General features: G+C 41.6%; 2 protein-coding genes across 6 annotated transcripts in view; one reads left to right on the forward strand and one right to left on the reverse strand.

The window, feature by feature from the left end:
* Positions 1-170, forward strand: part of LOC308399589 (stonustoxin subunit alpha-like) — a gene marked incomplete at its 5' end in the record, with an annotated part of 9,356 nt that extends 9,186 nt beyond the window's left edge. Inside the window, one exon of the mRNA XM_080886945.1 lies at positions 1-170. This exon is cut by the window's left edge and continues 1,352 nt beyond it.
* Positions 171-11,798: 11,628 nt separating this feature from the next.
* On the reverse strand, positions 11,799-27,215 carry LOC308397902 (uncharacterized protein). 5 transcript variants are annotated; one of them, XM_080884157.1, is made up of 6 exons: positions 27,132-27,186; positions 26,363-26,435; positions 18,233-18,298; positions 17,846-17,951; positions 14,010-15,026; positions 11,799-13,684 (listed from the first exon to the last, which is right to left on the reverse strand). In XM_080884157.1, exons 4-6 carry the CDS (start codon positions 17,861-17,863, stop codon positions 12,992-12,994), a joined length of 1,728 nt encoding a protein of 575 aa, XP_080740283.1. In that variant the 5' UTR covers positions 17,864-17,951; positions 18,233-18,298; positions 26,363-26,435; positions 27,132-27,186; the 3' UTR covers positions 11,799-12,991. The 5 variants fall into 5 exon arrangements, with proteins under 5 accessions (XP_080740283.1, XP_080740280.1, XP_080740282.1 ...); XM_080884154.1 differs by lacking the exon at positions 18,233-18,298; XM_080884156.1 differs by lacking the exons at positions 26,363-26,435; positions 27,132-27,186 and adding an exon at positions 18,390-21,606.
* Positions 27,216-27,839: the final 624 nt, after the last annotated feature.

Below are 27,839 nucleotides of genomic sequence, written 5' to 3' on the forward strand. Positions count from 1 at the left end.
ATTGCATTATTGCATCCTCTCACCACAGGAGGCGCTGTTGGCACCACTGATTGCTGATCAGCTGTTCTCTGATGATCTGATTGATACTGTGAATAACGGGACTCACTGAACTCTGTGACACAGTGAAGATTACAGAGTTTAACTTCAACATCTGACTGACGTCACACAGACAGAAGGATCAACCAGTGAGGCACAGAACACAGTTACTGGAGATACTGGATCAGCTCCATGTGAACCTCTGATGGAGAAGCTGCTGAGCCAGAGAAACATCAGGACATGACAGCAGCTGCACTTATCTAACAACATGTAGCAGAGCTGATCTATGTTAGAGGATCTATCACAGCAGCTGAAGCCAAAGTCCAACACTGGATACCAGCTGAGCCTGTGCTGAGTGTAGTGTTACAGGAAAAGGGCAGAAACACTGGTAGCTCCCAGTGATGCTGACTGGGGCACAGAGCTGAATGATGCAGCATCAGGACACTGTTTCAGTCTGACTGACAGAGAAACCTGTAGCTGTATCTACATGTGAGGCAGAGGCCACACAAGCAGCTTTCTATGTTTCACAGTGACTGAGATCTTCAGTGGGGGTGGACATGCTCCTGTACAGACCTCTGAGGAGAACCAAGGTGCAGTCAAAGAGTCCAGTCTGTCCTCACAGATGTGAACATGTGCTTTCATCAGGTCTGCTGTCAGCTAGCAGGCTCACATCAGAATCACTGTTCCTGAAAAACACAGTCTGTGTGACATCATCAGTCAGCTGATGGTCCCAGATCTGAATGGTTTCTGTCTCTACTGAGGAAGTCAGAGAATATCACTGAGGTGTGGATCAGGTCTGAGTGAGCTGTGGAGGGACAGCTTTAAACAGTCCACAGGTCTCACGTCCTGCTCAGTCTGGTAGCAGATACCTCGTATTGTTCCAGATGTGCTGACATCAGCAGCAGCACAGCTGTGTGATACCATGAATCTCAGTTATTGATCCAACACACAGTAAATACAAAGATCAGGATTTCTGAGAGTAATCATTATGAGTCTGAACACATGATCACTGAATGTTAGTCTCCACAATAATAAGCTAACACAAGCAAACACAGCTTTCAGCTCTTATTTTGAAACTGGCTTATTTAGAGAGCTGTGATGTGAGCGTGCCTGGCTCTGAGGCACTTGGGTCAGCCTCTGTTGTTTAGAAGTGTTACAGACTGTGAATGACACAGACCTGTCAGTTTCCATGTTTGTCTGTAACACAGCTCAGGGCTCCATGCTGAACGCATCCATCCAGTGTTATTGATCCAGGACTGATACCAGCATTGGGATCAATACTACAACACACAATCACATGTGTCCACGTGATGCAGTTTGAAGAGCAATCAGATGTCTCTGTATGAGGAGGCGGGGTCACAGGAGGTTCACAGAAACTCTGCAGCAGCATCATCAGCTCACATGGAAACTTTGATGATTCACTTCTGTGGTGTTTTTACAGAAACACGTCACAAAATTAGCTCCACCTGTTTTGTGAGCTTTGAGTTTCTTGTCTTCATCCTGGATTCTTGTGTTGCTGTTTTTACACACAGCAGATATTTCCTGGTTGCTTCCTTGATGACCACATGAAGCTTTCTGAAGCTTGGATTGAAAACGCTTCATTACTCAAAGCTTTCCAACACAGGCCTCTGTGCTGCCATCTGGTGGACAAACATGTGAAGTGCAGCGTGAAGCTACAAATGAAACTGCTTCAGCTACGTTTATATATAACATACTATAACCTATATAATGTGGAGATCAGGGAAATTATTTTGTTGCTACTGTTAATAATCATCATCATTACCATTGCATTAATAATATAATCTACAGCATTGATATTGCATTCAGATGTTTAAACATTTTGGTACCCAATTAGCCTTTACTACAGGTGCAGTTATAACCACTTTAAACTGTTGAGTTGAATCTATGATCTTAAATGCTTTTGAATGCTTGTTATAATCTTAAGTGTGTATGGGCTGATTCTGTTGATTCTGAGGACACTCTGTGCAAAGTCTTGACAGGAAACTGCAGGTTTGCAGAGCGTGCTTTTGCAAAAGTGAAACTAAAAGCAGAGTGTAAGTGCAGCTTATTCTGAGGAGCTGTTTGGATGATGCTATTTGAATAACCAGGTTGTTCATTATTATCTTTTATACTTTTATATTCTTTTATTAAGCTTCTAGTAGAGGTTCTTGATTAAAACATTTATTCAATATACTACATATATAGTTTTAGTAAACTGCTAACACATTTGAGAGTGGCCTCTGTGACTGCGAGTGTTAGTAGGTGAGAGGTGACACAGAGTGCCAAGTGAGGTCGTGACACACACAGACACACATAGTAGATACATTCAGTTATAGGTGAGAGGTTAATCATGTTTGCTTGCAACTGCGGGCGTGCAGAAGTGGTATCTTACTGCAGAGCATGGTCTGTGGTTTTGGAGAAGCGGCAGTCAAAAGGTTGACAGGAAACATCTGCCATGAAGATAGAGATAATGTTCTTTTCAAACTGTGTTAAAAGTCATTGTGGTTTTGATTTGACGTATGTATGTATGTATGTATCTGTGTGACGTTGAAGGGGCGTCATTAAATTCAAACCCCGATGGTATAAAATATCTGTTTATGCTTTGATTAGTCGGAGATCAGCGCTGTCTGCGTACGGCGCTGGTCCCCCCACGCCTGTGTTCATTAAAATCAATTGTTTGACCAAGCTCTTCTGGACCTGGTTGTTTGTACTCTCCTTCCTCAATATTTGAACCTTAACAATAACTATATGTATAGTGTATTATGTAGGTGTTAGAGCTGGGGGTAGAACTGCTGATGGCCTGGTTGTTATTTATGTTCCCCATGGTTCACCAGCTCTCACACAACATCAGCACCAATGATCCACGTCCTTATAAACCTCTGAATCAGGTCCTGAAGCAGTGACGTCCTGAGTGAAGACCTCACTGATCACATGACTCTGGTCACCTGGACTCAGTGTTTCTGAAGCAGTGTGCTGGGTTTTTAAAAATACGTGGCTGCTGCCTGATGTTGGGCCCACAGAGGAAGACGACTCACTCGCTCTTCTTCACTTCCTCCTTAAACATGTGGAAGGAGAGCAAAGTGCTGCCAGACTCTTATTTCTGACAGGAACAGAAGAAACCACAGCAAACTGGTCCAGTTCTTCATCTTCATCACAATCTGTTTATTTCTGATGGTGTCTTCAGTCTGAGGTTTGAAGTTTCCATGTCTGTGTGATGTGTGGTGTGAAGGCTGCTGGTTAAACTGGGACTCACTGTTTAAAGCACTGAGTGCTCATAGAGAGATGCTCCATGAGTCCCAGTACAGACTACAAACATGGTGGAAACTTAGCTTTGATATCCACACACTCTGCACGTCTGTGAGTAACTGTGATGAAGATGTGCAGAGATCTGTGTCCAAACAGGAGAAAGACTGTAAAGACTCTGTGCTTCTAACAGCCTCTGTTAACATATGTGAGGCTGTTTGTTGTTGTTGCCATGGAGCTTTGCACTGTTTGGGTCAGCAGGTCATGTGATCAGGTTTGTTCTGCTGGACGATGGTTCAGTGTCGGGTTTGTTTGCATTCATCAATAAATATCTAAATAAATCAAAAACTCCATGTTTGTTTTTTCATCATGTGACCTCTGCTCATCCATCTCTGTGTGTATCAGGATACATTTGGTTCATAATACACAGAAAAATCAGAGTTATTACCTGTAATAAATGTGAAAGATTCCTGCAGTGATAACCAGGCAGGACTGAAACACATCCAAGCTGTCACCACGGTAACAGCACCGCCCATCCACAGGTGAGGGGAGGAGCAAAAAGAGGGACTTTGACCATTTTATACTAAAAACACTCAACTAATGTTTCTAATATGAAACAAATAAGCCCACATTAATGTGAGCGTTTATTAAATAATAATAATGATGATTTCCTCCTGATCTCATTTCCACAGCAGAGAAAACTGTGGTGTATATTGAGGTGGAGGGTGTGGTCTGTGGCTCAGGTGTAGAGTGAGGGTGGGGTGCACCACAGCAGCATGCTGGGACTGCTGAGGGTGGAGGAGGGAGTGATGATGACATCAGAGCTGCAGCACAGAGACCAGTGAACACACAGTCTGTTCATCTTTGCATAGATACAATATACAGCACAATATTGAATGACAGACACGCTGTGGGAGCTTCCACAGATACACTGACGTCAGCATCCAGAGTCCTCCTGCTGCTCCCCCCTCAGAGCCCCGTGATCAGCACCAACACATTCAGTTAGATGACAGAGTCCAGCTGCAGCTAGAATCAGCTCCCCTCTGTGAACAACAGCACAGCGTCAGTGTTTCACACTCAGTGAAAGGAGGAAACAGCAGAAGAACACCATGTGTGCTACGTTTCCCAGGACACACTACAAACTGCACAAATACAGAGCAGCACGTGGAAGGACCTGGAGCTGCATTTACAGAGCTGCAGACAGCGTGATGTCCTGTATGGACAGGTGGAAGGAACCAAGTCCTCAGCTGGAACACTCGTGTTTGTCCACAGACAGGAAACACAGCAGGAAACTTCCTCACAGAAGTGCAGCTCATGGATAACACACTTCCTGTCAGTCAGAATGAGGCTGCAGCCAAACACAGAAAGGTGTTTTTGTCCAGATGAGCCCAGAGAAGAAACACGAGTGTTCACAGACATCAGAAGCTCAGAGAGGTGAAACATGAGGTTGGAGTCCTCGTCAGCATCCAGAAGAGCTGCTGTGAAACCCTGAGTACTCATGACAGACTCTGATGGCACAAACACATCATGATTCAAACAGAAAGACAAACATGGAGCTCCTGATCCTCCTGCATGAGAACAAGCTGACATGAGCGCTGTGTCTGAGAGTGTCTCCCTGTCACAGTGACAATAACACAGCTGCTGCTCACAGTCATTAAACTGACCTGAGGTCAGCTGTGCTCCTTACATATGAACCATGTGACCTCACATCAGTGCTGTGGATGACTGTAGTCATAGAAGAGTAGAGCTGTAGCAGGTGGTGTGAGGAGGAGGTGGTGTATTGTAGTTAACGCAGTACTGAAACACTCCAGCAGAGGGCGCTGTTAAGTCCTTATTGTAACACAGTTACTGTGTGCAGTTAGACTTCATACATAATCTGCACTTATTTCCATCAGACATGCTGTCAGTAAATGATTGGTTTCTATACATTTCTGTTGGATTATGTGTCCACAGGTGTTTGTACTTTGTGCCTTAATAAAATGACGGTAAAAGGCCCCGCCCATATCCTATCCATGTCTTATCATGCAATGACTCTGTGAATGGACTGGAGAGGGGTTGTGGTAGAGTCCTCCGTCAGGAATGAGATGTATGTGTCGACTTTTTATTCTCCCTTAAAAGTATTATGCCATAAATGCTGCACAGGGCAGCTCTGCTAACAGGTTATGGGCCCAGACAGCAGTAAAGAGGAGGTCCTGTAACTGCCAAAGGAAGGGCAGCGTTTCCTGAAACCGCAAGATACCGGCAGGTGTTAAAAGTTTGGCACGATTGAGTGAGTAAGCGATTTTGAGCATCATGAGCAGACGCACGGCAGAGTCGGGTAGTCGATATTCCTGTTTGCAGTTTGATGGAGATGAAAGGAAATATGAGATATGGGAAACAAAGTTCCTTGGTCATCTCAGACTACAAGGTTTGAAAGATGTCATCTTGAAGGCTGAGGGTGATGGAGAAGCCGAAGGTGAAGATGATGACAAAAATGCAGAAGCATATGCAGAGTTGATACACTTTCTAGATGACAAAAGTTTATCGTTAGTTATGAGAGATGCAGTTGATGACGGACGGAAAGCTCTAAGAATTTTGAGAGGTCATTATGCAGGAGTGGGCAAGCCACGGATTATAAGTCTGTACACCGAACTTACTTCTCTCACAAATGAAAGGAATGAAAGTGTGACGGACTATATTATCCGAGCAGAAGCAATTATCACAGCGTTGAAAAATGCGGGTGAGCAATTAACTGATGGACTTCTGATCGCAATGATAATGAAAGGACTACCAGAGACGTTTAAACCCCTGATTGTGCACGTTACACAGAGCGAAGCAAAAATCACATTCTCAGAGTTTAAAGTAAAACTCAGAAGTTATGAAGAAACCGAGAGAATGCGTGCGGCTGTAACAGATGACAACGTAATGAGGACAAAAGTGCAATTAGATCAGGATTCTACTTTTTGGCGAGCAGACGACCGAAGATCAAAGAATAATGAGATTGTGTGTTTTAAATGTGGACTAAAGGGACACACTGCAAGAACGTGCCAATCCAGAGTATGGTGCAGTTTTTGCCGGAGTAGTACACACAAAGATGCGACCTGTAGAAGGAAGCTGAGACGGGATGAAGCGAGAGGGGTTATGGAGAAGGACTACGCGTTCAAGACGGGCTCCGAACCCCAGAGGGTCCCGGACGGCGGCCAAGAGATGCTGAACAATCAGCTACTGGTGGATACGGGAGCGACGTCACATATCTTTACGAAGATCGAGAGTTTTAAGACTTTTGATGACACATTTCGACCCGAGGCTCATTGTGTAGAGTTGGCTGACGGAAGGCGGAGCAGAGGAGCTGCAAAGCGGCGAGGAGATGCTGAGATAAGTATGATTGACAGTAAAGGACGAAGTCACAAGGTAACATTGAAACAAGCACTCTACATTCCATCGTTTCCACAGGACATTTTGTCAGTAAAAGCAGCTACTAGTAACGGAGCCACTGTGGTTTTCAAACACGGGGACAGTTTTCTTAAACATGTTGATGGAACAAAATTCCCTATATGTGAACATGAGAGACTGTTCTTTATAAACACTGTGCAAGAGTTTGAGGAGAAATGTAATGGATGTTTTGATATGCAACGTGGCATGAAATCCTAGGGCACTGTAATTATGAGGATGTTCAAAATTTGCAAAATGTCGTCGATGGAATGGACATTAAGGGTAAAATCAACAAAAATATGCAATGTGAAGCCTGTATACAAGGGAAGTTTACTCAAACTAGGAACCGAGAACCCGATGAAAAGGCCAGGACAGCATTAGAGTTGGTACATACGGATTTAGCTGGTCCGATTACGCCGAACTCTAAAGAAGGGTTTAAGTATGTTTTGTCGTTTGTTGATGATTATTCAGGTGCAACATTTGTATATAATCTGAAACACAAAAGTGATACAACTCAGGCAACTGAAAGATTTATTGCAGAGGTGGCATCGTATGGGAAAATCAAGTGCATTCGTTCTGATAATGGAACTGAATTTACAAGTAGACAGTTCAGAGATTTATTAAGTAGACACGGCATTAGGCAGGAAACTTCGGCGCCATATTCGCCTCATCAAAATGGAACAGCAGAGAGGAACTGGCGTACACTTTTTGACATGGCGAGATGCATGTTAGTTGAGAGCGAATTGCCAAAGTCTTTATGGCCATATGCAGTACAAACCGCGGGAGTGATTCGGAACCGGTGTTTTAATAAACGCACAGGTCAGACAGCGTATAAGATGTTAACTGGAAAAAGACCTGATCTTTCTAGAATGAAGAAATTCGGATCATTGTGCTATGCTTATAAACAAAATAGGGGAAAGCTGGATCCAAGATGCGACAAAGGTGTTTTCTTGGGATATGACAAAAACAGTCCAGCATATTTGATCTATTTCCCAAAAACCGGGAAAGTTGAAAAGCACAGATTGATAAAAATACTAAATCCCGCGACAATGGATCAACAAACACAGAGTGATCAGATGTATGAAGATGAGGTTTATGAATCCAGAAAAGATGGTGAACCCAAACAGACGAAGGATGAGGATATTCCAGATGGTAGTGAAAGCAGTCAAACTGAGTCCGAGGTTAAAACTGATGATAAAGTAGATGCTGGAGCTACACGTTATCCATCCAGAATCAGAAAGAGACCTGATTATTTGAGTGATTATATCACGGATGTGAAAGAGTGTGAAAATGAACAGATGCAAACCAGTGTTGATTATTGCTACAGATTGTTGTGTGAAATACCCACATCATTTAGTGAAGCTATTGTGTCAAGTGAGTCAAAAGAATGGGAAAGAGCGATGAGTGAAGAAATTCAATCCCTTAAGGAGAATGACACATTTACTTTAACCACCTTACCAGAGGGAAAGAAAGCAGTGGGGGGTAAATGGGTTTATGCCGTTAAAAAGAACTCTGACGGATCAGACAGATATAAAGCTCGATTTGTGGCTAAAGGTTTTAGTCAAACGAAAGGAGTTGATTATGAGGAGACTTTTTCACCGACTGCTAATTTATCGAGTGTGAGAGTTTTGATGCAGAAAGTGGTTCAGGATGATATGTTGGTTCACCAGATGGATGTAAAAACCGCCTATTTACATGCACCAATAAATGAAGAAATATATATACAACAACCAGAAGGTTTTGAGATAGAATCAAGTGAGACTAATAAACTGGTGTATAGACTAAAGAAATCACTTTATGGGCTGAAGCAATCGGGTCGTAACTGGAACCAAACCTTACATGACTATTTAAGCAGTTGTGGATTTAGACAAAATATTGCTGATCATTGTGTGTATTCAAAAGAAACTGAAAGTGAAAAAGTAATCATCATAGTGTGGGTGGATGATTTACTCATTGCAGCTAACAATGAAAATGTGCTTTCAGGCGTGAAAGAAATGCTCTCTTCTAAATTCCAAATGAAAGATCTGGGGAAGCTTAACCATTTTCTAGGAATAGATTTTCTTCAAGAAAAAGAATGTGTCACAATGTCACAGAAAGTATATATTGAGAACATTTTAAAGAGATTTAACATGCAAAACTGTAAGCCACGGTTAACACCCTGTGAACAGAAATGGACTCATTCTGATAAATTCGAGACATTACCAGATGTGAGGAGATATCGTGAAGCGGTAGGATGTCTTATCTATCTGAGCCATTGTACGCGACCTGATTTAAGCTATGTTGTCAGCAAACTGTCACAACATTTCAATGCGCCAACTGTTGATGATTGGACAGCAGTGAAACATGTTTTGAGGTATTTAAAAGGTAGTCGAGGGAGAGAACTGTGTTTTAGGAAATGTTCAAGTGGAAAACTGGGTCTACAAGCATACAGTGATGCAGATTGGGCATCCGATGTTTCTGATAGACGCAGTATGACAGGTTATTGTGTAAGCCTAAATGAAAATGGTCCTTTGATATCAGGGGTGGCTGTAGCTCAGGTGGCAGAGCAGGTCAGCCACTAATCAGAAGGTCGGTGGTTCGATCCCAGGCTGCACCCTGGCTGCATGCCTTGGGCAAGATACTAACCCCGTGTTTGCCTACTGGTGGTGGTCAGAGGGCCCGGTGGCGCCTGTGTCCGGCAGCCTCGCCTCTGTCAGTGCGCCCCAGGGCAGCTGTGGCTACAATGTAGCTTGCTATCGCCAGTGTGTGAATGTGTGTGTGAATGGGTGAATGACTGAATGTAGTGTAAAGCGCTTTGGGGTCCTATGGACTAGAAAAGCGCTATACAAATGCAGGCCATTTACCATCATGGAAAACCAAAAAGCAGACAACTACAGCATTATCAACTTGTGAAGCCGAATACATGGCATTAGCAGCAACAATTCAGGAATGTATGTATTTGACTTATTTGATTCAAGATCTTGATGAGTTTGAGTATGAAATACCTATGATTTTGGAGGACAATCAGGGAACAATCGCTTTGTCAAAGAATCCAGTGAACAGACAAAGACGTAAACACATTGATGTGAAATATCATTTTATAAGGTCAGCTGTACATGAAAGAAAAGTGCTCATTGATTACTGTCCAACTGAGTCAATGGTAGCAGATATGATGACGAAACCAGTCTCAAAGTCTAAGTTAGACAAATTCTCTGGATTCGTGTTTGGAATATAAGATGTTTTTTTTGGAGGATTGTTTTCCCCCCCCCAACCTGTGTACAAGTGGGGGTGTTGGATTATGTGTCCACAGGTGTTTGTACTTTGTGCCTTAATAAAATGACGGTAAAAGGCCCCGCCCATATCCTATCCATGTCTTATCATGCAATGACTCTGTGAATGGACTGGAGAGGGGTTGTGGTAGAGTCCTCCGTCAGGAATGAGATGTATGTGTCGACTTTTTATTCTCCCTTAAAAGTATTATGCCATAAATGCTGCACAGGGCAGCTCTGCTAACAATTTCTAAACACAAAACCTCTTCACACTTCTAACATGCACATTTACACAACTAAATGGCAGTATTGATGAAAAGAAACACATTCAACAAATCCATTTAAACCTTAAAACAAACAAAAGGAAGCATCTCTATGGACAAACAAACCCCTCCACTTGGTTTGACCTGCTGATGTCATGTGTGACATCAGCAGGACTTTAAAATGAGGAAATGCCGGGCGGGCGTTTCCCCACACCTGACCCTCATGAAGACTGAAAAGACAAACAAAGTAAGAACAAATGACTTAATCTGTAACATAATAAAATGTAAAGAAACATGTAACTGAGTATTCAGCTTCATTTGCAGAATGTTTGATTTGCCAGCAACTGAATGCTTCCACACACAAACCCGGCATAGTGAGTGAAGCAATGTTACTTAACAAATAGCAAATCATAGCAAATACATAGAAACAGAATAATGTGTTTAATATGCAAAAGAAGAAGAAGAATTAAACACATATGGGACAAATGGAGACCATTGCAGCTCATCCACCAGTGGGGTAAAAAGAGCAACCAAGAAAGTGGCAGCCTGCACGGCCACAGATGTGCTGGAGGAGCTAGAAGCTCTACCCATGGAGAAACTCCTGGAGAACCTTGCTAAGCCTAACAGGGGACAGGTACTTCTGCCCAACCTGGCAGCCACAAAGTGAACTCATTTAGGTAAAGATAACCACATGCACCTAACCAGCCTGCACCAGCCTGACATTTCTTCCTCCTAAGTAAAAACCAATGGATGGATTGAACTTAGAGTCTCAGCTCAGTTTTCTATTTTGACCACCTACACCCCAAGATACTCTTTTAAAAAGTGTTGTTTTCAGATCCCTTTGAAGTTCATAAAGGGCCTGTTTATTTTCATTCAGATGTTTTATTACATAAATGTTACTGTTTTCTTTTGATTTATGCTCCCACTACACTGCACCTCTACAAACAACAATGCCACGGACTGTCAGCTGCTTTTACATGCTGTGAACATGAGTAGGTTTGATCAGAGTTTCAATTATCAAAGAAAAGACAAACTGAGCAAAAAGAAGGAAAAAAAGACCAACTTCTTCCCAACTGACAAGAAAAATACTCGTCATGTTTTCATAATAAAGGATCAGGCTCCCCATTTATGACAGCTTGGACCAATAATGTATGTTACACTGATGCTACTGTAGAGACAGGGTCAACATCTCTATTTAAATGTAATTAATATGCAAAACACAATAAAAGTTATACATGAATTATTCATTATTTTTCACTATTGATAAAATTCATGTATACTAATCAAAGTTATACATGAGTAACGACATTATTAATAATGATTAATAATAATAATTCTAATGCCAACATGATGACTGTTCATAGCTCCTGCTTTGAAATACTGAACTTAAACATTGACCTGATGAAAGATCACAATTCACAGTGGCCCACTGTCAGAATCATTCTGAATATAAACTCATCGAGTTAATCTGAACCTTTCTCAAATGTGCTGTGAATAAATGCTGCTGCAAGCCACTGTGGGAAAGCTGTGTTATTATCATGGAAACATCTGTGACACAGAGGACGAGGACACAAAGGGACGACACGCAGAGGCTGTGTTAAAGTCAAAAATCCAAATCTTTAGTCCTAAACAGGCAGTGGTTACAAACAGGAAGACGAGCAGTCCATTAAACAGTCTACAGGGTCAAACATACAGAGAATTCAAACAGCTATTAAAAACAAATAACTGGACACTGAAAAACTTCAGTGATGTGTGAGGCACCAAAGGGAAGCAGCTGAGTATATTCAATGAATTCTCTTCAAATACAAAGACAGAAACTCCTACAGGCAGCATGCAAACTGAGCAGGATACACAAAGATCAGAGATTACAAAAGAAATCAGAAAAGGATTTCAAACTTACTGAGAGCAAGGCCTCTGTTACAAATCTGTCTAATAGAAAAACATGCTGTACAGATACAATACGCTCAGTGTTCATGGTCATTTAAAAACTGGCTCTACCTGAACCACTTCAATATTTTATGAAGTCACTGAGTCGACCATTTCTACAGTTTGTTTTTTAGCTTTTTTAAGACGAGCAAAACTTTATTTCACTTTGGGTTAGCTGGGATAAGTGATGGATGGAGGGAATTTTACTTCAGCCACAGAAATCCTAAACAGGAAGGAGGAGCAGAGTTACAGTGGATCACTATCCAGCAGGGAAACAAGGTTTATTTCAATTTCTTGGCCATGAGTGAGATTTACTGAGTGGGCAAATTAGGGAGACGACACCATCAGATCCCGAGCCCTCCATGTGTTAATCAAGAGACGGCTGCTGTGCTACATCCATAAATAATGAATAAATTAGGAGCTAAAGCTGAAAGGACAGTTTATTTGTACCATCTTCACGTGAACACATTCAAGAACATCACAGATGAAGAAACATTAAAAACTTCCACACTACATAAAGCAAGAAAAATAGTTTTTCTTTCAGGTGGTTTCAGAAAAACAGAAACATCAAACATCTCCAAGACTCTCTTTGAAAGAACTAAAAACCTTTGTTCTCATGGTCCAATCATGAGTGAACTCCCCGATGAAGCCTTGTGTGCTAAAACATGTCAGAGTTTTAAAGGTTAAACATGAGTTTCCAAAACGTTTTGCTGGAGAACAATGAACTATTTGACTGAGTTTCAATCATTTACAGACGAGCAAAACCAGGACAGAGAAAAAAGGACAAAACTGACTCAGTAAAACAACAGAAAAGAAGATCCCATGTAGATCTGTATTATGTAGAAGTTCAGCCCAGCAACCAGTTCAGTTCAACACAAGTTTAAATGATTCTATCTGAACTCTGTGGAGCCTGATCTCAAGCTTTTTGAGTCTGACACAGAAACCAGAGGATCTTTCTGTGTCTTCAGATTCACTGTGATCCAGTGATGGGAGTGATTTCAGCCCTGAGTGATCGCGCTGATGTTTGCACAGAGCAGACAATGAGGTGAATGTTTGGGCACATTGGTAACAGTGAAACAGTTTATTAGTAACGTGGGATCGTTTGTGTGCAGAGTATGAACTGAGATTCCTGAAGCTCTTGTCACACTGGTCACAGCTGTAGTTTCCTTCCATGTGTGCACGTTCATGAATGTTACGATTACCTGACCGTGAGAAGCTTCTCTCACAGTGTCTGCACTTGTGTGGTTTCTCTCCTGTGTGGACTCCTTTGTGTGTTTTAAGCTGACCAGCAGTGGTGAAGGATGACCCACACTGATCACAGAGGTGCTTTTTAACCCCACTGTGAATCAGTTCATGTCGTTTTAACTCACTTGGTGTGGTGAAGCTTCTCCCACATTCTTTGCAGTATTTCAGTTTGTCTCCAGTGTGTCTACGTTGATGTACTTTTAGGGTCTTTTGCTGACTGAAAGTTTTTCCACAGAGGTCACAATGAAAGTCTTTCCCACCACCACAGTGATGACAGGGTTGAGAACTGGATCCATCTGTGTCGCTCTGCTTCTAAACAAAGACACAAAGACAGTGTAAGTCAGTCCTTCAACATTTGTATCCTGAACGTCGCCTGAAATAAAGAGCATCTCTGCAGACGTCCAACTACATTTGACTGTTTCAGTTAACACACTCAGTTTACTGGGCTGCAATAACTACAATACTACCACCATAATACTACAGTAATACTAAAATCATAACTGAAAGGAAAATCTGAATAATCACTCAGAGCTGCTTTTCCATGCAGTAGAATTGCTAACATGCTAACACAGTTTAATGAGCAGAGTTGTTCCAAACAGTCAGGCTAAAATGACAAGATAACAATATAAATACATACCTCACAGTAGCTGCACTTGTAGAGTCTCTTTCTGGTGTGGATCTGTTGGTGTCGTCTCAGGTGATGTGGAGTTTTAAAAGTCTTCTCACACAGGTCACATTGATAAGGTCTCTCCTCAGTGTGGGTAAACATGTGTCGTTGTAAGTGTGCGTCTGTTGTAAACTGTTTGCCACACTGTTCACAGCAGTACACATCATGTCTGGTGTGAATGCGTAGGTGTGTATTTCGGCTCTCTCTCCGGCTGAAAGTTTTTCCACAGATGTCACAGGTGTATGCCTTAATTCCAGAGTGGGTAACTAGATGACTCTGTAAGTGGCTACTGCGAGTAAAAGCTCTGCCACACTGATCACAGCTGTACGCTTTAACTCCACTGTGGATGAGCTGGTGTTTTTTTAGGGAACCCTTCAAGGAAAAAGACTTTCCACACAAGTCACAGCTGAACGGTCTCTCTCCAGTGTGGATGACCTGATGCTGTTTTAGTGAAGCCTTCAGAGTAAACTCCATCCCACACTCATCACAGCTGTATGCCTTAATTCCAGAGTGGGTGACTAGATGACTCTGTAAGTGGCTACTGCGAGTAAAAGCTCTGCCACACTGATCACAGCTGTATGCCTTAATTCCAGAGTGGGTGACTAGATGACTCTGTAAGTGGCTACTGCGAGTAAAAGCTCTGCCACACTGATCACAGCTGTATGCCTTAATTCCAGAGTGGGTGACTAGATGACTCTGTAAGTGGCTACTGTGAGTAAAAGCTCTGCCACACTGATCACAGCTGTACGCTTTAACTCCACTGTGGATGAGTTGGTGTGTTTTTAGGGAACCCTTTAAGGAAAAAGACTTTCCACACAAGTCACAGCTGAACGGTCTCTCTCCAGTGTGGATGACCTGATGCTGTTTTAGTTTAGCCCTCAGAGTAAAACCCTTCCCACACTCGTCACAGGTGTGTTTTTTCTCTCCCTTTCTTCTGTGAGGTTTGTCGGCCTCCTGAGAGCGCTGACTTCTGGCTCTATGTTGGTTCTGCAGTGACAGAGATACAAACAGAGGCAGTGAGTGAAATGCAGTCGTGGAACAAACTCAACCTTCAAACTCCATTAACACTAGTTTTAAACCTGAAGGTGGAGCGTGGCACCAAACACCTTAAAGGTCTCTTATCCCCACCTGCTGGTAGTTCTAACACATTACATCCAACCTGCTGTTAAAGATAATTCATGACTGTTCAAACACTAAAATCATGCCCATCCCTCCTGATTGTACACACACACACACACACACACACACACACACACACACACACACACACACACACACACACACACATTATTTTATAATTTAGATTATTTTGTTGTTTCCTATTACATATTTCTATAATTTGTATAGATTTATACAGAATTATTCAGTGATAATAAATCCTATGTTTGTTTATTCTAAAGGAACCCCGTTAGCTTCCACAACAGATGTTGCTCGTCTTCCGTCAAATACTCACATAAAATATTACACAATAAAGTGGATTCAAGATATCCACATAATTTCACTCTTACATCCACAGTGAGGTTTCACAATTGTTCAAATATAAGCAATCAATAATAATAATAATAATATCAATAACATTGAGGCACATTACACAAATTTCAAAAACAAATCATGTCTTACAATATTTACAACAACTAAAAGCTCTGTAAATCGGCTTTTAAGTCTTCATTGAAGTTTTGAATAATTCTCTAATTTTTTAAGGCAACTTATTCCACTTAAAAGTTGCTCTAAATGTAACAGTTTTACAAAACGTTACTTTTAACTCGAGCATTTACTAAGTTGCAGCTTGTTGAAAACTGTGTAATATGATGATGTATTTCATCTGGATACTGCAGCTGAGCAGAATAAATGTGGTGTGTTTAACAGAATTGCTTTCTTTAGAACTACAAGTAAGCCATAGAATATTTTAGCCTGTACAGGAAGCCAAGAAAGGTTATTATGCATTTTATCAATATTAGTATAGTATGAACATCTTCACACTAATCTGGACGCCTTATTCTGGACTAACTGAAGTCTGTTAAGATCTGTCTTATTAGCTGCTGACCAAATGATTGAACAATACTCCAGATGAGACATTACTAGTGCATTAATGACATCTTTCATAATGAAGAAGTGATACACAAAGAGCATTTCATAGCCATAGCTATGCCTTGTCGGCAGAGTTATGTGACATTAGTGATGTTTGTACTTTCAGCGTTAACTTGGTTTTAAAGCCTTTAAAATATACGCCGTTCAATAGTCGACCTTCATCTGACAGAGAATGTGATGATTTTGTGGATAATTAAAGTCAGTCATATATCCACAAACACAACAAGCTGAAAGTCAGTGATGCTGCTCGGTTTGCAGTCCTGAACATCACGGCACAAGCAGGATCCACTGCACTGTTAATGTTAGCTGTGTTATATTGCTGCCTCTGTTCGGTGGTGTCGAGCCAAACGCACTTTAACGTGTGTTTGAACGAGCTGACGGTTCACTCGTTAAGCTGAAAGAAAGATGCTTTAATCACAGCAGTCACACATGTGTCCACTGCACCATCTGGAACTCTTCTTGTTTACACTCGTAATAACACAAACACTAAATCCTGCTTCTCTGGTGCTGTTGTGTAGCAGTGTGTACACCTGAGACTGTCACCTGTCTGTCTGTCCTGCACTCTCTCTGTTTCTTTCTCTCTGATTGTGGAATAAAAGTATGAACATGTGTTTATAAGTTACACTTGTGTTTGAATCCTGCAGCTTATCACACATTTGATTTCCATGTGTGACGACTGCAAGTGTCCAGAGTGAGGACAGACTGAGGGAGCCACTGCTGCACATCATCTGTGAGGCTTTGCAGCCCTGATGATCCACCAGGACAAACTCAACAGTGTGTGAGGAAGAGGAGGAGGAAGAGCCAGCAGCACAGAAATGAAGCCCAACAATCATGTTTCACAGTCCTGTGGTCTCAGCCTCAGATACTCATCAAATCACACAGAGCTCATGTAGAAACAAATGAACTAAATATGTTCTCCTTCATTTCTGTCAAACAAAGCTGTATGAAACGTTTCCAGCTGTTAGTATCATGGTTGCTAGGCAACCTGGGCAGCGCGATGGACGCTAGACGTCCCATTTCACGAGCCTACGAGCCTCGCACTTCGGCCTTAGCGGTCTTTGAGTCCGCGGCCCTTGAGGACTTTAAAGCTGCAGAACCTGAATCGGGATACAGCCATGATGATCTCCAGCCTCGTGCTCGCCAACATTCTCACCTGAGTTAAGAAGACGATCACTGAAATGGTCTCAGCAGGTCCTTTGATGACAGCAATGAAATGCAGTGGTAAGGCTTTTTGGGGATTAAGTTCGTTTTCATGGCAAAGAAGGACGATGCAGTTCATCTGATCACTCCTCATAACATTCTGGAGTGCAGGCAAAATGCTATTATAAAAACTTAAGCAGCAACTTCTCCAGGTTCCAATATTTATGCAATTCTCAAACCTTTTGGCCACGACTGTATAACCTCTTCTGAAGTTTAGTGGATATTATACATGGTTATGCTCAGGATGTGTCGGCCAGTTTCCACTGGAAACGCCTTTTGGTTAAACTGTCAGCGAGGAATTTGCATTTGCACTGTTACATTTTTATATAACTTTAATGCACATAAACAACAGCTGCTTGTTTCAGTGAAAATACATTGATGGGTTTTTAATAAAGTTGTGCAGCTGTAAAGTATTTTGTCTGCTGTCAATTCTATCGTCAGCTACATCGTTATGGCAAATGTTCAAATGTATATGGTGATAAATATCTTTGGTCATATGGTCCTGCTCTGTCTGTCACCTTCTGTGTTGAGCTCATTGTTTCCTCTGTAGTGGCTGAGCTGAGTCCAAGTAGCTGAAAATGTTCCTCTGCTGCTCCGTCAGACTCTCCTCCTCCTGCTGATCAGCTGGGACACAAAACAGATCTTTGTTAGGCTCCACACTGCACTGAAGAGTCAAAGTGTCTCATATGTTCATCTGACAAGTAAAAGAACACATTTTTGTTTCCCGAGGTGGGCAACTTGTTGGAAACAAACACAAAAGGTTTGAGCACTGATACCTGCCATTGCTGCCATTGAAAGATGCAACGCCAGCAATGTGGATTGTCAAGGCTCAAACCAATCATCAAGCAAAGACAACAGGGATCATTTGTTTCTGTTTATTTAGCATTCACAGCATTTGTAGTTGCCTTCTGTGCAGGGGAAGTCCACGCACACTGTGTGGTACCGCCATCCGCAGAAGGTGCATTCAACCTCTGTAAGAGAAACGAGATTGTCTGAGACTGAAATGATATTCACTAAAGAAGTGGTGATTTGTAAAACTTCACATTTTGATCCGGGACGTACTCTGCATGAAAACAAGCGCTCACTCTTCCTGCTCAACAAATGACAAGGGCGGAGCCTTATACCACGTGATACAGAAGCTGTGCCGTGTGATGCTAAAATTAGCAGGGAAAAAAACAACGGAGAGCACGTCAGGGATGACGAGAAAGTGACAGGAGAAAATCCGTCCCGGTCAACCACCCAAACATCAATAACGGGAACCTTATACAGCGCTTCCCTATACACGTCGAACTCCCGCAGGCACAAAGACATCACGGAGGCTATCACTTATCACCTGACCAAAGATATGGCTCCATCAACACTGTGCAAAACGAGGGATTTAGGAAAACGATCAACACCCTAGACAAACGCTACACAGTGCCGTCCAGCAACTATTTTTCTATTGTTGCACTACCTGCTCTGTACACGCAGCGTCGAGCAACGGTGGAGACGGAATTTCAAGCAGGACAACATTTTGCTGCAACAACAAAACGTGAGACATTTGTTGTTTTATGTTTATTTATTGTTATGAGAGAATCATGATCTCAATTCTAAGCCAAAAAATCGTGATTCTCATTTTATGCAAAATCGTGCAGCCCTAACATTAACACAAAACTATTGTTTCACCAGAGAAACACACATGAAGAGAGAGAGAGAGACAATAACAGCTACCAAACAGTCGTCATAATTCGTCACACAATGAGAAAAGGACAAATCAACAAGTAACAATGACTAATTAATATTAAAATCTGTAACATAATGTATTGTTTGGAGTTTAGTCTGATTGGTTCAGGATGACCTGCCATTATCCAATCACACGTCTGCTTACCTGCATCTTTTCTCTTTTTTCTAACCTGAGCACCTGATGGCTTTGAACTTTTGTTGTCCATCTTCCATTGGTTTGAATTTTGCGCTCCAGTACAAACACAAATCCCCCAACCCGAGGATCAGCACAATTAACCTAACAGCAGGCACGTGCAGAGGGGGGGCCTAGAGGGGCTTGAGCACCCGCCCCTTTCCTGATGGGTGCCCAAAGTGCTTTTTTGTTGAGGCAACTTGTTTTTTAAAAATTATTATTATTTTTTTTTTAGTGTGTGTGTGTGTGTGCGGAGTCCTGTCTGTGCCCCTCAACAATAATATTTAACTATTAATCACAGTTTTGCTAAATAAAAGGATCTGGCTTGCATCAGTCACATGATCACATTTAACCAATGATCGCCCTCGACGGCAGAACGCGCTGGTTACGAGCCGGGAACGAGCTCACAAAGAGCACGCGCATTTTTAGCGGTCCGGAGCTGTAGGAGAAACACAAGTTAACTCAGAGACACAGACTGATGCCACACAACCAGTAAGTAGGTGTACAGCGTACACTGTAGTGTGTAGCACCCAGGAGTATTAGCTTATTACGTACACGTTGGTAAGCTGTCTTGTTGCTACTGACGAACTGAAACAAACGAGCGTGCTGTGTGTGCAACAGCGCGACAAACATTACCTGTCCTTTTATTAACTGCACAAGCAGTGCTGGTCACAGCTGCTGGCTACCTGTGTAAGGCTGTCATGGGTCTGCAGCTCTGTCACCGTGTTAGGGAACATATTTAGTTTTAAAGTATTTAGAAACATATTTAGTTTTAAAGCAAGTTTCCGGGCTTTTCCTGCCTTTCTGGAGGGATTATATTTCACTAAAAACGATCTAATATGCATGTTCACATAATTATGCATTATTATAATTATAATATATTAAAAACACACGCTGTATTTTAAAGAACATACATTAAGAAGCAGATTATATTAGATTTATATTTTAAATAAGACAAAAGTTGGATTTTACAGCAGTAAAATTATTGTATCTCTACAGTTTAAACATGTAATAAGCTTTGCCCTGCACAGAGTGGATAGTGTTAAGGTTCAAAAATTGATGAAGGAGAGTACAAACAACCATGGTCCAGAAGATCTTGGTCAAACAATGATTTTAATGACTACACGCGTGGGAAGACAGGAATTGATCTTCGACTTACTCAAAGCATACACAGATTTTTATAGCATCAGGGTTTGAATTAATGACGCCCCTTCATACGTCACAGACAGATTAGAATATGTTCCAGACATTAGTCACAGTTTACTCGTACATCTTGTACATCTTTTAATAGCTATAAGCAGACATAGAACTTCTCTTTTCTATAACGCCTTCCATACAAGGTAATAATCTTAAGCCCTCATCGGCTACGTTTGCTTTGCCTTGTTGCCCATATTAGATTCTTGATGAAAGTGTGTTGTTGTTATTCAGCCTGGTTCAATGTGCCCCTTTTTAACTTTGAGCACCCGCCCCTTTAAACCTCTCTGCACGGCCCTGCCTAACAGACCTACACCTTAGTTCACAGATTCACTTTGTCTAAGGTTGATTTCTGGGATTTCACACAACCCAGGATTCAGATCGTGAATCCATGATGGGCTTGGATTTACATCATTATAAATGAAATGTGCTCTACTTGGAAGCAGCCGGCCCCGCCCCTTTTGACGGGTTGTGTGAGACTTTAAATCATCAAACTGTAAATTATAAATTTAAATTGTTATTGATCCTTTACCCCGAGTCCTAAAGTGTAGATTTATTTTCTTACTCTTCTTATATTTATTGTTTGTTTACTTGCACCGCTGTAACTGCAGCCTCGTCGTCTCGTCTCTCTATATGCTGGACTGTCTGTAGCGGAGATGACAATAAAGTTTACTTTGACTTCAGCAGCGCGCAGGCGCACCGAGGGCTCTCGCGCTCACTTTATAGAATTTAGAAAAAACATCGGTGCAGATTATAAGTCTGTATCATAATATCTGTTTGTTGTTTTTATTTTGTTTTGCGAGTTGGTTATTAGATGCCGCTGCAGCCAGCCAGAGACTCCCCGCCGCCCCGCCCTCTCCTCCCTGTGCCGCCAGCAGCAGGCGCACCTCGCAAACGGAGGGCGCCCTTACTCCCAGCAAATGGCTGATAGAAAACCGATCGGTGCCTACGAATTTCCCAATATGCGCTGGCATGACGTCGGGGAAGCATGGGTACGACCGATTATTTTATTTTTTTCTTGCCCGTGATGCCCCCCCACCACGATGCATTCTATTGGTTTGCACACTTACACACACCCAGCTGTGGTTTCCTGTTTTGCTGGACTCTGGAGAGCCCCGCCTTTAACGCTCTTCTCTCACAGAGAGCAACAGAAAACTTGGAAAAACTCCAGATTGACTGAACTCAGTTCAAAGTTACCTTGACACCTTTAGATGTGAGACGTAGTGATGGTCCGCTTGAAGCTGACGCTCCGGTGCGTGTGTCAGAAAGATCAACGCGCTGCTTCAGAAGCACCGTGTCGAGGCTTGATTCGTTTGGCCAGAGTCACGTGATCAGTGACGTCTGAAGCTTCGTTTAGAACGTACCTTTTTTAAATCGAACTTTATTGAAACACAATGAGTATACAACATACAAACAGATGAAGTTTACAAAAGAACAGAACATGAACATACAGAACCAGGAGTAAAAAAATGATGATATGAGTAGGCGAAAAAAATCAACATATAAATATTGTTCTGAGAGGCTTTTTGTTGGTTGAGTCTGAAATTGATTGTATGTACAATTCATATCCTTATAAAAAGGCAGAAATATGGTGTTTTATTAATAAACTTACATTTATGGATATAAAATAGCTAAAAGTATTAACAAATATTTTATAAAAAACATTCCATCGTAAAGAAAACTCCCTTAAAATATGGACAATAACAAAACTGCTAAATTCTTCCAGGATCTCTGTGTAGAGGAACCAAAAGAGATGTGCCACAGTTTCTGGATGATCCCCACAGAAAGTTCAATTAGTATTTATGTCTCTTTTAAATGTTACCATATAGTGACTGGCTGGGTCACATTTATGAAGAATTTTATATGAGATTTCCTTCACCTTGTTCACAATTAGATATTTATGGGATCATCCAGACTGTCTTCCAGGTGATATCTGGAACATGTCGGTTCCAGTAAGATATTCTATATATGGGAGAGACATGATATCTTCTTGGAATAAACTACGTATTCTCTTATTGCTGTTACCAAGTTCCTGTGAAAAGCAGATTTTTCCCACTGCTGACTCAGTTGGATCAGGGAGAGTGACTGAGGCAGATATTGAGCTGTCAGTGTTTTTATATAACATTAAAGTCCCTGAGGGTATGGCACCAAGCACCATTGAGAATTCCCCAACAGTGTTTGACAAGTTTGACGAGCATCTTGACTTTTGGTCTTTGGATATTAACAGTCCTGGATATGTGACTTCTTGTTTAACAGAAATGTTACAGAGAGCATTTGCAGTGCAGCCTTTAATTGCTAGTAATTCACATTTTTTTAGATTTCGACATAAAGCAGATGCCTCAGAGAAATCACTAATAACACTAAGGGCTGGACGGATTTGATTTGCATTCTTCAAGAAGAGTGTGGTGTCATCAGCTAGCTGGCTGATGATGAGCTCCTTATCAGCTGTGCTGATTCCTTGTATAACAGGTCAAATCTCGGGGTGGAGTCTTAATCGTTTTAATTGAGCTATTGCCATTCGTGTACAAGGTTTTGATAGCTTTACAGAAAAATGCCAAAGTTTTCCAAAGAGTGGAAAATAAATTGATGTTCAATTGTATCAAAAGCCTTTTAAAAATCCAGGAAGAGAATGAAGCTATAGTCAGATACCAAATCAGAGTAATCAAGTAGATCTAAAACCAGTCTCATGTTCTTAGAAAGGTGTCTGTTTCTCATAAAGCCTGATTGTGTCTCATCGATAATTGTGTCCAAGAACTCTTTCATTCTGTTAGCAAGTACTAAAGCCATAATCTCATAGTCATCATTGAGCAGACAGATGGGTCTCCAATTATCAATAAGAAGTAAGTCTTTGTTTGGCTTTGGAATAAGTGTTATGAGACCCTGAGCAAGAGTAGGAGGGAGGATGTTATTCTCTACACTTCCTATGAAAAGCTGCAGTAAGAACGGAGCCAGGAGATTAGAAAATGATTCATAAAACTCTGCAGTTAAACCATCTGTGCCGGGAGATTTGTTGGCCTTAAGTGCAGAAATAGGATTACAAACGTCCTCCACAGTCAGAGGGCTGTCACAGTGACTTCTATCTTCCACAACAATAGTTTTTAGGTTTTTAATATTATTGAGAAACAGCGTTGAGACATATATATATATATATATTCTACTTTTCTAAATGATTGACTATTTCAATGGAGAACCTAAATGACACGGACCCGTGTTTGTTATTACATATCTCTATTTTGAATGTGACAAGTCTATCATTGCCTGTTATTCATAGGTATTAACAGAGTTTTTGGCCTTTTTTCCTCTATAACAGTTAATTGACTCTTTACAGTGGCCTGCTATGGTTAATAATAACATGTTCAGTCATGAGTGAAATCAAAGCTTTTCTTCACTTTAGCATTTAACATTCCCAACAATATAATGTGATACCTTAATTAAAACACAGCTAATAAAACACAATTTTCTTAATGCAAACATCAGTGACTCAACATTAGCAACCAAAGGGTTCAGTCTGCAGCTCACACTCATGTGAAGCTACAGCCTCCCCCTTTAGTCTCTGTCATCCTTCTGCTCCTGCACAAACAAAGCAAGACAAAACCTCCACCCTTCTTCTACAGGCTGGGTGAATTGTTGTGGACATTCACTAATCCTAAAGTCGGCACCGTTTTTGTCTCAGTATCAAGTCAGTTAAACTTTTAGTCGTCAGTCCATCACAGTCCAGTCACATGCATACATCCACACACATTCATACCAGATATTGCTGATAATGGAGTCTCACACGCAGCCTATTCGAGCCTCCATCACCAGCAAGATGACGTCATCATTTTAAAGGAAAACAGCTCCTTGTTTTTGGACTGGATTGACTCGCTGCAATCCTTTTAGGCTCAGGACTTCTCATGTGATCAGTGTCCCATATAAGTGAATTTCTCCCAAGCCCATTATAATCATGGAGAAAAACACTTTGCCACTGTTTCCAGTAAGAATATTTTATAGCGCTTTAAAGTTCAACCTCTCAGGTCTGGATTAAAGAGCTGATTTGTTAAATCGGGAACTCACAAAATACCAAAATATCACCACCGGTGGATCACACCTCTCAGATGTTCTTATCTCAGTGCACTGTAACAAAAGCACAAACAAACGCAACCAATAAAATACTAATAAAGTAACAAATACTGGGGCCCATTGCAAACATGTCCAAGCATAAAACCATCTTTCTCTCTCTTAGAGAAAGAAAACAATCCAAACCTCACTGATAAAATCAACCTAGTGTCAAGCAAAACCCAAAAATCAACCAAAACTTCACCAGAAAGTTTTCCTCCCTCCCGGGACAATATTGTGCAGGAATACAGGCACCGTAACTCCTTTTGCACTGACAAAAACATGTTGGATTGACTTGATTCAATAGTGGACACTGGTTGCACACAAAGGTTTTGCTTTGGCAGAAACTTAAACAACTGAGTTAAATCAACACAACCTTTTCATATTCAGTAAAGCTGCATGTTGTGTTCATAAAACACGATTGAAACATGTTCAGATGGAGTAAGTTGAGCTCCTGGAACATTTTAATCCTTCAATTGAAATTGAATGGGTCTACAACAACTACCATCCTCCTATCTCTATCCTGGTTGCAGCAGGGCTGGGAAATAACCCTGAAGTGATAGGTTACCAGGCAGGGTACACCCTGGACAGCTCACCAGTCTATCAGATAGAAACACACAGCCGTTTACATTCATGGATAATTTAGCCCAGGACCTTCTTACTGTGGAGCAACAGCACTAACCAGCATGCCAACAATGGAGGAAATACAGGAAAGCTATGATTTCCTGTATTTGAGGCAGAATTATTTTGTTCTTGCCCTTGACAGGTTAATCCACAATAAATAGCAACAGCATGCATGTGGTGTGTGTGTCGTTGTCTGCCTCTTATAACTCCAGTGATTTTCCTGTAGTTTGAAATCTTATGCGGTGTTGACACAATAATTTGTTGTAAACCAGGAAATTCCCAACTGTGGTAGAAAGCACAGCTTAGCCTGAGCAAATGTTCAAAGAAAAGTCGTCACTTCCTGATTTCTGCTTCACTGATAAATATTGTCACACTGGGGTTTTTGCAAATGATATCAGTGAGCACTGTGTGGCAGCTGGAGTCAGACAACTGAAGCTCCCACAATCAAGACCACAAACAGCTTTCAAAGGAGATTTGAAGCTTTTCTGGCAGCAAGCTTCATGATTTATGGGACTGGAACTGGAACAGAAACTACCTGATCACCAATGGTGAGCTGGCATGGAATTATTTTTATGACATTTTATCAAAGTTATAAATAAGCGTGCCCATTAACACATAGTGAGTGAGCATGTTGTCTTCCCACGCAGTGAACAGCGGATGCTAATGTTTTTGTCACTTTTTACAGAGTCAAACTCAAAGTAAGGTCAGTGCTTCCACGCTTTAAACGCTGCACGCTCACACTCTCTCCACACTCGATAGATTATCCATTGTTCATCTGCACACAGCTGCGGTTTTAGTAACGCAGTAACGCAGCGTGCTTACGGGAAAGTAACAGTAATCTAATTACCTTTTTTGCAATAGTAATCCCTCACTTTACTCATTTCTTGAAAAAAGTAATCGGATTACTGCCCATCTCTGGTTGGAGCTGTGCACTTGTGGGTTCCACCTTGTGTACACGTTTATCTTTGCTGTGTGTACTTGTACCTCTGAGTGGAAGCTGAACTCTTGAGTTCGAGTATCGAAGCATCAGCTGTGACGTTAAAGTCCAAACAGCTCGTTCATTTGACGTGCAAATGAACGAAGGTAACGCCGTTTTCATGTGGATGTGTCACTGAGACACTTTCCACATCCACAGCTCACAAAATGGGAAAACTATAGAAGTATAACAATGAAGAAGTTACTATGTTACGGGTCCCAAGGATGAAGACCTCGATGACAAATATGTTACCTGTAAAAGCAGGTGAAGAGCAGAGTAAGGAAGACACGATGCGTCTCTGCTTTCCTCCAGAACGTGTCTGAGTCTGATTTATTTCACACAAATAAATGCTATAAAACACTAAACATGAGCTTTCAATATACTGTTCAGCTGGTTCCTCATTCACATCAATTACATTTACTTATTTCACAACATCAGTGAAATATACTCTTTTTAACTGGTTCAGTTTCTCAAGTTCACACTTCTTTCCATAACAGCTACATCCTTTTATCATATCAATAAACACATCACATTGTCTTCTGCAGTGTCTTACTGGCTAAACAGTTCTATTCAATAACAGCACTGGTAAATACATTACATTTGTTCCCTCCAGTAATTTACTGGCAAAATCACTATTTAGTGCATCATGAAACACAGCTTGTTGAATCAACCCATGAATGCCTCTGTTAGCTGCACAGAGTTGCTCAGAGTGCTTGTGTTACACTAGCTAATCTACTCAGTCACTTTAACAGAACTATTAACATTCACATCTCACAGAACTGATTTGATTGGAGCATTACAACACGTTTGCACAGAGCATAGGAGCGCACTGACTCTGCTTCACGAGCGCTCCACCTAACGAGCGGGCTCGCGGTGCGGTCGCGCGGGACACTCCTCTGGTTTTCTCCCGTGTTTACATATAAATAACTTTGGCGGACCGCCTTAACTCTCCCATTCACATTAACGTGGGTAACCATGGTGACAATAAACAACATTTTCGGTGCGAGCACCGTGTACCGACCTGTAAAAGCAGGTGAAGAGCAGAGTAAGGAAGACACGATGCGTCTCTGCTTTCCTCCAGAACGTGTCTGAGGAAGCAGCGGAAGGTGGGCTCCACTTACTGCTCCCCGAAACCCCGGAGCAAGCACCAAAGTTCCGCCCTCACTGCTTTCTAACATAAAATGAATCCCTGTTACATGGATTTTCTATCCTCTTAAAGAAACTGAAAATAAATACATATAGCAATGAAAAATGTCCCGTTACATGAGTGTTTTACACAAAATAATATTCATGTGGTCATTCCCTCACAGGGGTGCCACAACTACACTGCTGTTTTGACAGAGACACAGTGTGTTTATCTAACTTGGCTGAAGCCAAAGTTCTCCAGACAAATTCAGTCTGTTTCTGCCAAGTGTGAACTCACTGGATGAGCGCCAGATACACAGAATCAAAAAGGGATAAATTACTTTTCTTATGTCATGTTCCCGTCACAAACTGGCTCAAGGAGAGGGGAAGCAGGAGTCCACAGATGAAATGTTCCTATAAATAAAGTGGAATTTATTCAAACTTTACCAAAACTTCAACACATCAAATACAAGCAGCTCAGCAGGGAGTGGATGTGTGTTGCATGTGCCAGGTGGATGCAGAGAGAGGCCAGGGCCACGTTCAAACCTGAACACGCTGCACAGTGTTTTGTTCCATTTGTTAGGGATGAATGAAATGCTTCCTT

The sequence above is a fragment of the Rhamphochromis sp. 'chilingali' genome (assembly GCF_963969265.1).
Source record: "Rhamphochromis sp. 'chilingali' genome assembly, chromosome: 1".
Lineage (NCBI taxonomy): Eukaryota > Metazoa > Chordata > Actinopteri > Cichliformes > Cichlidae > Rhamphochromis > Rhamphochromis sp. 'chilingali'.

Coding starts and splice junctions, on each gene's coding strand:
- LOC308397902 (XM_080884158.1), bottom strand. Junction 13,685..14,009: donor ACAAGTGCAGCTACTGTGAG/GTATGTATTTAT, acceptor GTCTTTGTTTAG/AAGCAGAGCGACACAGATGG.